This window comes from Crocuta crocuta, unplaced genomic scaffold, assembly GCF_008692635.1.
Source record: "Crocuta crocuta isolate KB4526 unplaced genomic scaffold, BGI_CrCroc_1.0 scaffold516, whole genome shotgun sequence".
Classification (NCBI taxonomy): Eukaryota; Metazoa; Chordata; class Mammalia; order Carnivora; family Hyaenidae; genus Crocuta; species Crocuta crocuta.
The window spans coordinates 2,237,475-2,250,566 of record NW_027529538.1 but is presented as its reverse complement, the minus strand read 5'-3'; the positions used below and the strand labels follow the sequence as shown (position 1 = coordinate 2,250,566).

General features: G+C 38.7%; 1 protein-coding gene across 17 annotated transcripts in view; it reads left to right on the top strand.

The window, feature by feature from the left end:
• Positions 1-13,092, top strand: part of TRIP12 (thyroid hormone receptor interactor 12) — a 141,106-nt gene that overhangs the window by 103,506 nt on the left and 24,508 nt on the right. For 13 of the 17 annotated variants that reach the window (XM_077761341.1, XM_077761344.1, XM_077761349.1 and 10 more), the window contains 9 exons: positions 287-440; positions 1,545-1,773; positions 2,096-2,214; positions 4,486-4,693; positions 7,032-7,132; positions 7,360-7,534; positions 9,193-9,334; positions 10,143-10,334; positions 11,842-11,993. In XM_077761341.1, coding sequence (XP_077617467.1) covers positions 287-440; positions 1,545-1,773; positions 2,096-2,214; positions 4,486-4,693; positions 7,032-7,132; positions 7,360-7,534; positions 9,193-9,334; positions 10,143-10,334; positions 11,842-11,993 — 1,472 coding nt within the window. The remainder of the gene's footprint in view (positions 1-286; positions 441-1,544; positions 1,774-2,095; positions 2,215-4,485; positions 4,694-7,031; positions 7,133-7,359; positions 7,535-9,192; positions 9,335-10,142; positions 10,335-11,841; positions 11,994-13,092) is intronic. The other 4 variants (XM_077761345.1, XM_077761355.1, XM_077761351.1 and 1 more) reach the window with 1 other exon arrangement.

Here is a 13,092-nt window from a genome sequence, read left to right as displayed (position 1 = left end):
CATGTCCCTGCTTTCTCCATGACTGGATCTTTCATCAGGAATTTATCTGTATTTATGTCTCCGGGGCCTTACTGGGCCTATGGTGTATATTTGTGTTTAATTAAAAATGATTTATTGAATGAATTGTCACATCCACACTATTACATTTTCCATATTCTATTACTTCACCCTCTGAAACCTGATGAAATAAATATGTAAGTTAGCATTTATGAAGGGTCCCCACTGTGTCTTAAGTTAATAAATTTCTCCATGTTTATATTCAAGGTTTCTCTCTCTTTGCTCTCAGGCAGCCCATCAGGTCGGTGAGGATGAGATAAGCTTGTCCACTCTGGGACGAGTTTATACTATTGATTTTAATTCTATGCAGCAAATCAATGAGGACACGGGAACAGCACGTGCCATTCAGAGAAAACCTAACCCCTTAGCCAATACTAACACTAGTAAGTACCTTTTGAGTTAATAGTAGTACAGTATTGTCATGTGAATAATATTTGCAATAATTGTTTCATTGAGTGTCTTTATTAAGCTGAAGACTGTGGCATAGTAGTAATTTCTTGTTTTTATTGTATTTTAATTGATGAATGATGCAGGATTGCTGAAATGGTATCCTCCACATTATTTTTCTGTTATGTGATTTGCCGTCCCAGACTCCAGCGAGAATTGGCCCAATGCAGTTTTTTTTTTTTTTTAAATCTGATCCTGTTCTCCTTTTACCTTTAGACCCACTCACACCTGTCAGATTAGTTTTTCCAACCTTATATATTATACTTCCCCATGAACATTCTCTTTTTAACTAGTGAAGAATGGGGCATTTTAATTTTTTTTCCAGGTTTCTGACATTTTGTCCTTGGGGATACACACAGTCCACTGCTTGTGCAGCTCTAGTTTAGAGTGCAGGGGCTGGCAAACTTTTTCTGAAAAAGGCCAAATAGTAAATATTTTAAGCTTCATGGACTGTATACTCCCTGTACTCAACACTGCTGTTGTAGCTCCAAAGCAGCCATGTACAGTATATAAACAAATGTACGTGGTTATGTTCTGGTAAGATTTGATATACAAAATCAGGTACTGGGCCAGATTGGGCCTTTGAATCAGACTTTTTCAACTCCTGGTCTAGAGCTTACTTTTCATCAGTTTCCTCTCCCCTATACCTTATTCCCTCTGAGGAAAGCAACAGATCATCCTTTTTCCATAGCTTCTAGTCACATACCTCTGTCCATTTCTTGGAATTCTGTTTATTTCTTACCAGTGGTTTAAGGTGGTTAATACTGAACATCCTCAGTATTTTGTTGAGCATATATTATTAAAATAAGTGGTGCAGTGTGCTGGTCACTTGTTCTTTCAAGCTGGCTAGATTATGTTTAGCTGACGCCTTTGGCATCCTTACAGACCCCCATCAGTCACGTTAGAGAAGCTAATTCATTACATGACTAAATTTTTAAAATAACATTTCAAATAATCACGGCAGCTTGCATGCTTTGTGTTGTATACTTCCTTGTGTTTCTCAAGTCCGTAACTTCAGGATTGTACGTTTTTTATAACAGGCGGATATTCAGAGTTAAAGAAGGATGATGCTCGAGCACAGCTTATGAAAGAGGATCCGGAACTGGCTAAGTCTTTTATTAAGACATTATTTGGTGTTCTTTATGAAGTGTATAGTTCCTCGGCAGGACCTGCGGTCAGACATAAGTGCCTTAGAGCAATTCTTAGGATAATTTATTTTGCGGATGCTGAACTTCTGAAGGATGTCCTGAAAAATCATGCTGTTTCAAGGTGTGTTCATGAAAATAGTGAAAACTTTTTAGAAATTCAAGTCTGCAAGTAATTTCAGAAATCTTAAAAGTAATAACAGAAAAAAATATGCACAAAACAGTTTATTTGTAGTATCTGGATCCCTTTGTTGTCTCTTTGTATGCATACACACCTTTGAGAAGGACTAAAATACATGCAAAAGTTGAACGTTTAAGAAGAATTTTTGTTGTAATGGACTGTTTTCACAAGTAAAATATTTCGCTCTCAAATTTAAGGTAGTATGGCCAAAAACAATTCTCAGATTCAGACAGATGTTTTATATATGAATGCTTTCTTTTTTTAGTCACATTGCTTCCATGCTGTCAAGCCAAGACCTGAAGATAGTAGTTGGAGCACTTCAGATGGCCGAAATCTTAATGCAGAAGTTACCTGATATCTTTAGTGTTTACTTCAGAAGAGAAGGTAATGTCCTTCATGACCATTAATTAATGGCTCATCTTTTAGTCTAAATAGTATTTCCGTAGCATGTATAGTTGTAATTCCGAACAATCAAACTTTTACCTCATACATAAGAAGCTTTTGTGCTTACAGCTCGCATGCATACAGGGTGAGTCCTTTGTAAAGTCTATTAAACAGGTTGTCTGAGATTCATGGTCCACTGATGAACACTTAGTAACTTTCAGTGTTTTGAATGTTTTTGGGCCAGAAGCAGTCACTGTCTTTTCTTTTAGTGTAGATAATGTGCAGCTCCCACAAAGAGCCTTGAAGAAGCCAAGAGGTCACTTTCTTTCCCAGTGAATCCCGTTAGTAGATCAGAACACTTGTAAAACGGATTATTATTTACTTCGTTGTGTGCATAGTGGAATATTTTTAGGCTTTACTTACGTATTGAAATCTTTAGTATGCCATTGGTCTAGTCACCTGATTTGAGGAATTTGAATGGTACTTTTCTGTTCTCCTTTTGAAGACCTCGAAGACCGTTGCTCATTCAGGTGTTTTATCTCTTTCAAACATACCAAGATAATGAAAAGAAGTGTTTTCTCATAAACAAGTCTCTCTAGTTCTTTTGGTCTCTTAGGGACACTTTGGTGTTGTGAAGACCCAAGGAGGTCATGGTGTTTTTATACTCAAGTAATCCTTAGCTTCATCTTTCATCTTACCAACAATTCTAGTTCTTTCTGCGTATGATTTGTTTTCTTTTCTTTCATCACCTTATGCTGGCTCTGTATCTCTTCACATCTTGAGAATACTCATGTTAGTGTAAGAGTATTAAATCGCATAGGAAGAGGTTTTCACCATTTCTTACTTAAAACTGTGAGTTTAAAAAAAAAAATCCTAGTGCTACATTTGTATTTGAAATGGAAGGCAAATTCCATAACTATGATTAACAAATGGGGTGCATATATGAATAGATGTTTTCTATGCTCACATAAACATTTGGTATGTGTTCTTTTTAGCCTTGGATTATCTTGTAAATTTGCATTTTGTATCTTGGTTTTGATGTTCTGTTTTTGTCGTTAGTTCTACCCTTCTGATATATTCTACCCTCTGATTTGGAAGTCTTATCAGAGTATGTCTCAGTGATTTTTTTTTCATTTTACATTTATGAGATCAGTGTACCATCACATGAATTTTCTACCCCCCAAATATTCATATAGCGTATACATTATGAAGTTTATGGGGGGCATGGTCAGTTCTACTACTTTGCATCGGGCATTTGTACTTTCAGGTTCCACTTAAATGTTATTTTTCGGGAGGACTTGCCTTCTAGAATCTGTGTTAGGTCCTCCGTGTTACATCAGCACTGTATTTTCTCTCTAAGGATCAGTTTACTCTTTATTTGTGATTTCTTACAAAATTTATTTTTTCTCCCCAGTAAGTGCCCTATGTCCATTTTTCTCATCCATGGTCCTATTCTTAGTAACTAGCGCACAGTCCGGCATGCGATTGCTGCAAACAGTATTTACGGAGCAAACGCCTGAAGTTTGAGCTCATTCGGACATCTTGTGTTTTTGTGGGTTTTTTGTTTGCTTTAAGAATCTGAGGGAAAACTCTGGACTCTATCCTGGAAAAATCATGAAATGTGTGAACGTCCACTCACGTATACTCAGACATATACCTTTGCATACAGTTGATAGTTCATGGCACTCCCCTTTGCCCCACCTGCATCCTCCTGTGATTCTAGCCCAGATATGAACCCTTGCCTCATCAGCTACTGTTCAGCTCACCCTGTACACCTCCAAGGATGTGAAAATCCCCATCCTGGGATTGCTGGTGTCCTCTTTCTTGGCAGCAGCATTATTGTGATCTTGTCTCATTGTAGCGTTTGAAGTTGGTTACTAAACGTAGCGGGTCTTTCTTTCCTTCTGGTGATCGAGCCAGAGGTGGGCTATTGTGTTTTTGTAGTTGATTGTTTTTATAATGGGTATTTTGAATTCCGGTGGGTATTCATGTGTGACCGTATTAAACTTCCTGTTACCAGTATTTGAATATTAGAGGACGTTCAAAATAAGTGTTTTTCGATATAAATGTCAGTATAAACATCTTTCTTTAACATTGGATTTGCCTACCTTTCTTTGGAATGGATCAGTTTGAAAACCCTGGCACCTAAGGGCCTCCCCCTCAATATGCTAGATAGTTTTGATTCATGCCCTGTTTAGCATTTAGGGATTTTGTAATCGTGGGAAGGTGGGCCTGATTAAAACTGACTCTCTTAAATCTGTCACTGTATAGGTGTAATGCATCAAGTAAAACACCTAGCTGAATCAGAGTCTTTGTTGACAAGTCCACCAAAGGCATGTACAAATGGGTCAGGATCCTTGGGGTCCACGACGTCAGTCAGCAGTGGAACAGCCACAGCTGCCACTAATGCTGTGGCTGACGTGGGATCCCCCAGCTTGCAGCACAGCAGAGATGATTCTTTAGATCTGAGCCCTCAAGGGTAAGTCAAAGTTCTGTGGTGGTTTTTACGCTCTTTGCCTTTAACTGTGTCCTGGTACCTGAGATTCCCACAGGGAATAACATGGTAAAATATTTGAGAGTACACTTTGTATTTTCCCGTCTGTATCTTGTTAAACCTTTAATGGGAATGGGAAGAAACTGAACATCTATTGCAAAGCCACTGTATTGCGCCATGTGTAGGAACCACAAATTTAGGTATTTCCAGCGATAGAGGAGGCAGCTGAGGCTCAGAGAGGTTGATGATGTGCACAGTCACACACTGATTTTCACAGATGTAGGACTTGATCCCTCATTTCTAATTCCCTAATCTTGTGAGTATTTGCTGCATTATAGCAAATGTGCCAGGTTTGAGACATCCAAGTAGTGACATAGTGAAAAATATTAAAAATTGGAATTTTTAGGATGCACAGGAAAAACCTGATTTCCCATCTATCTTTCATTGGCAGATGAGAACTTTGCTTTTAGTAAAAGAAAATGGGAGTTCTCAAAGAAGTATGTCTGCTTCCACCACTTTGTCTGGTTTTAATCCCTTTATTGTACTGTGCTACTGAGAACATCACCACTAAACCCTCATATTAGTTCATTTTGTGGGGTTAAAACAAATTATACTCTAAAGTGTTTTTGTTTCTTTGACAATAGAAACTTAATATGGCTGTAAGAATGGTGCATGATCAGCCACACTCAGTTCTGAAATCAGAGTGTACTCCGTATGATATTCCTCTTTACTCCTTTTAAGCTGTAACATGGATCTTGGTGAAATATATAGTCAGTAAGTGAGATCCAAAAGTTGAACCTGTGCACTGCAAGGTAGCATTGTTCTAAGAAGCTGGCCAGCTCAGGATGCCAGCTCCTTTTGGTGCCACCTGGTGGCAGTTATTTGCTCTATCTTAAATGTGAATTTTGGCACTTGGACTTGGGCTACCCATTGGGACTTCTGTTGCAGTGGCTGTTATTTTAGGAAATTTCTAGGTTTGGATGGTGCCATGGATCCAGTCCAGTGAGATTGGTCCTGAACAGTACTGGAGACCACCCTCCACCTTCTCTGTTCTCAAGTTGGATTTGTCTGCCAGTTTTCCCTCACAGCCTGCCTGCCTCTTCTCTTCCTCCTTTTCCAGCCCCATTCCTTCCCCTTGGCTGCTGTAGTAACTTCCACTACAGCGGGGTCTCACTGTCTGTCTAGTGCAGACGTAGTGCTCGAGACATCAGGCACTCGTTGAGATGTGATGCAGCTCAGACAGATGCATTATTTCTGAGCCACTGAAAGGATTAGACTTTATTAGGGTCCAACAGTTGAAAATTCTTAAAAACAAAAACAACAACAAAAAAAAGGAAAGAACCTTTTGGACTTTTAAGTGGTTCTATTTCTTTCTAATACAATTTCTAATGAAAAGTTCATAAAAATTTGTAAAGGGAGAATTTTTCACTCGTCTTGCTTGTCAAGCATATTTTAAACACATCAGTAAGTGTTTTTAATAGACACCAGATATTGGAAGACCAAATTTTTTCAATTTTTCTAATTTTATTTTGGGTCACAGACCAGCCTAAGCAGAACACTTTTCATCTTATCCATCTTATGTGGTGTTCTGGGGTTTTGTTTTGCTGTGTTTTGTTTTTTCCTCTAAGAATCAGTTGGTATTTCAAACTATTTCTATTGTTAAGAATAGTGAAAATAAGACAGGTTACATATGTGCTATTTCAGATATTTTAATTCAGAATAGGTTATTCATACTATGACTTGATAGATTTGTTTATAGAGAGTTTTGAGGTTTTGTTTTTTTATTTTAATCCCTAAACTATTGATAAATGCCTTCATTTAGGATGTTATGGCAGTTGTATATATGAAATTACTTTGGGCAGGGTCAGGAAAGCATTTTGATGATATTAACACTCAGTGTCATTTAAGTTAGGGAAGAAATATGGTAATCAGACTTAGCATTCTGTTTCCAGTTTGATATCCTAGCTCTTTTTAATACTGCTTTTTTGCATTGTAAATTTGTTTATATACTTTTCTATGTGTATAACGTTTCATAGTAAGAGTTTAACACGGGATTATTCAGATAGTCTGTTTGGTTTCACTTTTAGTAGTTCAGTATAGTCAAATAGCTTTTTCTGAATGCATCATTTTCTGCGTCTCTATACCTCTTAGAGCATGACTGGTACAGAGTCTGCATTAAATAAGTAATCACTGAATGAGAACTACCCTGTTATGGCAGTATTTTATAACTCCTTGTGTCTACCATTTTAGTTTGCTTTTCAATGAGTGGTGATAATAAATCGTGGTAATTGCTAAACTTATCCCATATTTTCCCATGTGATAGTCGATTAAGTGATGTTCTAAAGAGAAAGCGACTGCCAAAACGAGGGCCAAGAAGGCCAAAGTATTCACCTCCAAGAGATGATGACAAAGTAGACAATCAAGGTAATTCCTTTGGTGACACTGTGGGGGTGGAAGGCAGAGGGAAACATGGTACCAGCTGGAGGCATGTACCTCACGAAAGCTGCTGGTAGCTTTGCAGCACACGTGAGTTGACGCCATGTTCTAAGGTGTTTCAGCTGATTTATCTAGTAAGAGCAGGAATGTTAAATTTCAGTTGGTTTTCATCAGTTGTGCTGAAATGGTTTCACTGTCATTCCCTTTTCTTACAGCTAAAAGCCCCACCACTACTCAGTCACCTAAATCTTCTTTCCTGGCGAGCTTGAATCCAAAAACGTGGGGAAGGTTAAGCGCACAGTCCAACAGCAACAACATTGAACCGGCGCGAACGGCGGGAGTCAGTGGTCTTGCCAGGGCCGCCTCAAAGGACACCATCTCCAATAACAGGTGAAGTGGGGGAGTCGTCTGCTCTGTTCTCAGACTAGCAAAACCGAACATTATTTCAGTCAGCACGTTTATTGTATGGAGGTGAAGCATGGACACAGGCCTTTCGTGTATGCTCAGTAGTGGTATTGCTCAGGGATGGAGTAGATTTCTCAACTCTTGAACTCCATGCCTGGCTTTGTCCTAAATTCCAGTCTTACATCTTAAAACCTGTTTCAGCATTTTTGGCTGGGAGTTAATAGATGTTCAGAGCCAAATAAATTCTTCCTGTGGAACCTCTTCCTCAGTTTTATTCTAGACAAGTAAAAGCTGACATTTTCTGCATGGATACACACACACTCTCTCACTCATTTTTATGATCCCCTTCCTCTACCCTTTACATTAGAACTTAAGGACCTTAGAATAGAGGTTGGTCGGTTTTAAGAAATTTAGAACTGTAGGGGCGCTGGGTGGCTCAGCCGGTTAAGTGTCCAACTTCGGCTCAGGTCATGATCTGACAGGTTCATGGGTTTGAGCCCCGTATCAGGCTCTGTGCTGACAGCTAGCTCAGAGCCTGGAGCCTGCTTCAGATTCTGTGTCTCCCTCTCTTTCTGACCCTCCCCTGCTCGCTCGCGTGCTCTCTCTCACGCGCGCTCTCTCTCTCTCTCTCTCTCTCACTCTCTCTCATAAATAAAACAGTAAAAAAAACTTAAAACTGTATCAGCTAAAAAAAAAAAAACTATCAGCTAAACTGTTTCACACACTGATTTGTGGCTATTAACAGTTATTTCTTAAAAATACTTCAGAGTTGTTTGGTTTTTTGACTCTGGATGTTGCACACCAACATGGATTACTTCCTCTGCAACCAGTTTTTAAAAATCAAATGCCACTGTGCAAAGAAATAGGCTCTTTTTGTTTGGTTGGTTGGTTATTGTTTTTCTGAACTTCATTTAATAAAAAATAAGCACATGTATTTCTAAACATCAGAATTTGTAATTTAAGCAGCAAGGTTTCAGTTAATTGTACATCTAACAGGTGCATGTTTCTGGTCTATAGTTCTTTACTTCACCTCTCCAGGAAACACAGACAAAGGACAAAGCAGATGTGTCTGTACCTAATGACACAGTCACATCAAGTTGCTTTCAGGCGACTACTTAGGAAGGAAACTATTAACGTGGTAGAGTTCCAAGGAGTTAGAAGTTTATGTATATTTTTCATGTAATGACTGGTAATGTTTTAAGTACCTGTGCATTTGTCTACTACACCTTAACCCATTTTCAAAATGACACTTAATTTGGTTATTAAGGAATCTGAATTCATGAGTCTATAGCATAGGCCCAAAAGCGTGTTTTTTTTTTTCAATGTCTTACTTATTTCTGAGAGCGAGAGAGCGAGCGAGCAGGGGAGGGTCAGAGAGAGAGGGAGACACAGCATCTGAAGCAGGCTCCAGGCTCTGAGCTAGCTGTCAGGACAGAGCCCGATGCAGGGCTTGAACCCACAAACTGTGAGATCATGACCTGAGCCTAAGTCGGACGCTTAACCGACTGAGCCACCCAGTCGCCTTGTTTTTTTTTTTTTTTTTGTTTTAAATGTAGCAGCTATTTGCCTTTGATGCGGAGTTATAATTGAATTCCTTTCTATACACTGAGAGTAAATTTAATATCTTGTTTTCCTGCTCGCAGAGAAAAAATTAAAGGTTGGATTAAGGAACAGGCGCATAAATTTGTAGAACGTTACTTCAGTTCTGAGAACATGGATGGAAGCAACCCTGCACTGAATGTCCTTCAGAGACTTTGTGCTGCGACCGAACAACTCAACCTCCAGGTACCACATCGGGTGCACCTTGCTGGTCCTTTACAGTCTCTTCCGCATCTCTTCTGTCTTCCTGTTCCTCCCTGATGATTGTCTGGCTTTCCGCGGATTTTCCTGTCCTAGATCAACTTTTTAGCTAGACGTGTATCTTTAGCACTGTCATTTCTGTAATGTGTCCCTTGACTTTTTTTTATCATTAATGGTACTGGGAGATCTCATCCTTGGCTTTCTTCTTCACATCCTGTATTTATTGACAAAAAAGAGACTTGAGAAATGTCCCTCGAGTACATCTCCTCAACTATGGGGATTTGAGTGGATGGGGTCTCATAGTAGTTGAAGAGGGAGATTGAATAAACCTTTTAAATTTCATCTGATTCTCCACCTTCTTGCATTTTTTATGCACTTGGAGCAGTTTGGGTAGTACATGCTTTCAAGAAATTGTCCATTTCATCCAGGTTTTAAATGTATTAATTTAACACTGCTCTTTATATTCTTGTTTTAATCTTCTCCTTCTGGTATTCTCTTTACCCCTCAATTTGTATTCTCATTCTTGTCTTTATTTGTTCGTTCTACATTGGTTGAATGTGAGACTTTTCTATGTTAGTAGTGTGGATACTAGTTTTCTGCCGTGAAGTATTAACATTTTGTGAATATGTATGGTCATATTTTTCAAGGATCTACCAAGAATGCATCGCTTCCCCTGCCTTCTTTTTTAAAGGTGTTGAGAATGTATTCTCTTCCTTTTGGGGAAGTGTGAATTGTACCTTTAATAAGGGGACTGTTTAAATCAATATAGAAATACTGTTCCCAACTCTTACAGGTGGATGGTGGAGCTGAGTGCCTTGTAGAAATCCGTAGCATAGTCTCAGAGTCAGACGTTTCATCATTTGAAATCCAGCATAGTGGATTCGTGAAGCAGCTGTTGCTTTATTTGACATCTAAAAGTGAAAAGGATGCTGTGAGCAGAGAGATCAGATTAAAGAGATTCCTTCATGTATTCTTTTCTTCACCAGTAAGTTGTCTAATGATGCTTGTGTATCTTATTACGGGAATCTTTGCTCACTAATGTGTGTATTTTCATCTCCGTAATTTCCATTAGGTGCTGGTCAAGAAAGTGAGGTAAAGCTTCTAGCTTCTGATACACAGTTGGATTCCTTGGTCTTTTATAGATCATATATACTAGTACAGCAACAGAATGGTGATTTAACGGTGCAGGTGCCACAGTTTCTATGATCCACGTTATCTTAAGTCTTTGTTTTCTCCTGTAAGACCAACCATTAATAGTAGTCTCTCACTTGTGAATATATTTATTTTCAATATTTGTTTTTAAACGTATTACAGTTTGATATATATGTATATGTATGTATGTAGTGGAAATGCGGTAAACATAGCTATAGACATAAGAGTGGACATATACATTTCCATTTTGCATATAAAGTACAGTATTAACAGTTCTGTTCGAGAGTACTTAATCACCACATGCAATACAAGATCAGAGGCCACAGAGAGGCTCCCCTTACTTCAACCTCAGTGGGTAAGAGCAAGAACGTACCTACTCTTGGGCACTGTTGACTTAACATCATTCTACTTGTTGACAACTACTTGAGATAAGGCATCCCTGGAGATGTTTCTGGATCTTCTGTATAGTAGGGCTAAGGATAATTCTGTGTATTAGTGAAACTACTTCACCATGCCTTCCTTTCAGTGTTTATAGGCATTTGAGCATTTCTTGTTTTGTTTTTTTTAACTTTTAATTTTTTTATTTAGTTTTTAGGAGAGAGAGAGAGAATGAGTGTGTGGGCGAGGTGGGGGGCAGAGACAGAGAAAAGCTCAAGCAGGTGCCACGCCCCGTGTAGAACCCAACGTGGGGCTCAGTCTCAACCACCCTGAGATCATGACTTTAGCCGAAAATAAGAGTTGGATGCTTAACTGACTGAGCTGCCCAGGCGCCCCTCTTGTAGTGTTTTAACCTGGGCTATCTGAAGCAGAGTTGATATTTTTTAGAGATTCATTAGATGTGTGGCAATACTAGATGTGGTTTTATACTGTGCTTAAGATTATGTACAGGTATGTAATCTCTTACTTGAAACTCTTGGGGCTGGATGGTTTTCAAAAGTTCTTCAATGCGTACATAGATATTACCAGATATCCTCAGTGGGTAAATAGCACTCCATATGCATTAAATGTTTTCCAGCGAAGCATGTGAATATTCTTACTAAATAGATGCAAACAAAGACTGCAGATAGCCTTGTGTCTGGGTTGGGTTTCACCACCACGTGAGTTGTGTTTTTAAGCCTTTTGGACTTAGGAATTATGACTAAAGGATGGTGGACCAGTACAAAAAGTCTCTATTTTGGAATAATTTATATAGAAATAACCATTCTAAACAAACTAGCAAGAGATGAAAGAGAATAAATGAATGGTTTTCTTCTGTAAAACTGCCTGTTAAATTTTCTTGTTGAGGAGTGTTCCATTTTCAAGAGGCCTTGTTTAACCGAATGGTTTATTTATAACTTCAGCTTCCTGGAGAAGAGCCCATTGGAAGAGTAGAGCCAGTGGGTAATGCACCTTTGTTGGCATTGGTTCACAAGATGAACAACTGCCTCAGCCAGATGGAACAATTTCCAGTCAAAGTACATGACTTTCCCAGTGGAAATGGGACAGGAGGCAGGTAAGGATCATGGCTTGGGTGTGCCCTTGCCATGGGACTTTGTGCTTAATGTTGTTGAGGTCACGTGGCAAGAGGTCTGGTGACATCTTCATCTGCCCAAAGATCATTTGGCTGAAATGGTTAAAGAAAAATACTTTTTTTATCTTTAAAATCACCCCTTGTTTTAAACATGGTGTTTTGGAAATCTGTAACCCAATGAGTTGTTGGCAACCTGTATAAGCTTAATGTTCCATTACCTTAATATATAATGCTTCTCTGTGAGTTTTATGGGCATGGATAATAAGATACTTGCATTCTGGGCAGTATTGTGATTTCCTATGTGATGTGATTATACCTTTGATGGGTTTTCGCAAATAAGTGTTTATTTTGAAGTTTTCTTGTTTTAATAAGACTTGCTATTTTTTTCTATGGTATAGTAGTTTTACTGGGCTCATAAAGTACTGCAGAAAGAATTCACTGTAAAAGTTCATTATTATATTTTATGGGATGTTAACAAGGTTTCTGGAATATCATGACTAGAAGCCTACAAAATAATTTAGTTTGGCTGTTTTAAGTTTATTTTGAGAGAGAGAGCACAAACGTGTGCACAGGGTAGGGGCAGGGGGGGAGAGAATCTCAAGCAGGCTCCGTGCTGTCCGTGCAAAGCCCTGTTTGGGGCTCCATCTCAGGAACTGGGAGATCATGACCTGAGCTCAAGTACAAGAGTCAGATGTTTAACAGAACTGAGCTTCCCAGATGCCCCTGAGATCAGTTTGGTTTTAAAATATACAATCTGATATATTTTGAAAACATTTAAATTTGTGATTGAATTAAAACAGTATGCGTTACTGGATCAGGTAGAGGGAGCATTGTGGGTTAGGGCTGCTTCTGGCTTTGAAAATTAATATAGAATGTGGTATTCAGTTTTGATCCTCCTATTGTCCTGGAGGATTTTATGAAATAAAGGGGGCATTTCGCCTATGCCTGAGAAAACCATGACGTTTTTCATTTTCACCCAGATTATTATAAAATATATGTTTACGTGTGTGTCTGTATTTAATGGAATATTCTTTCCCATACCCCAATTTGCATGCCTTCTGGAATCTTAAAGAGAACTGCA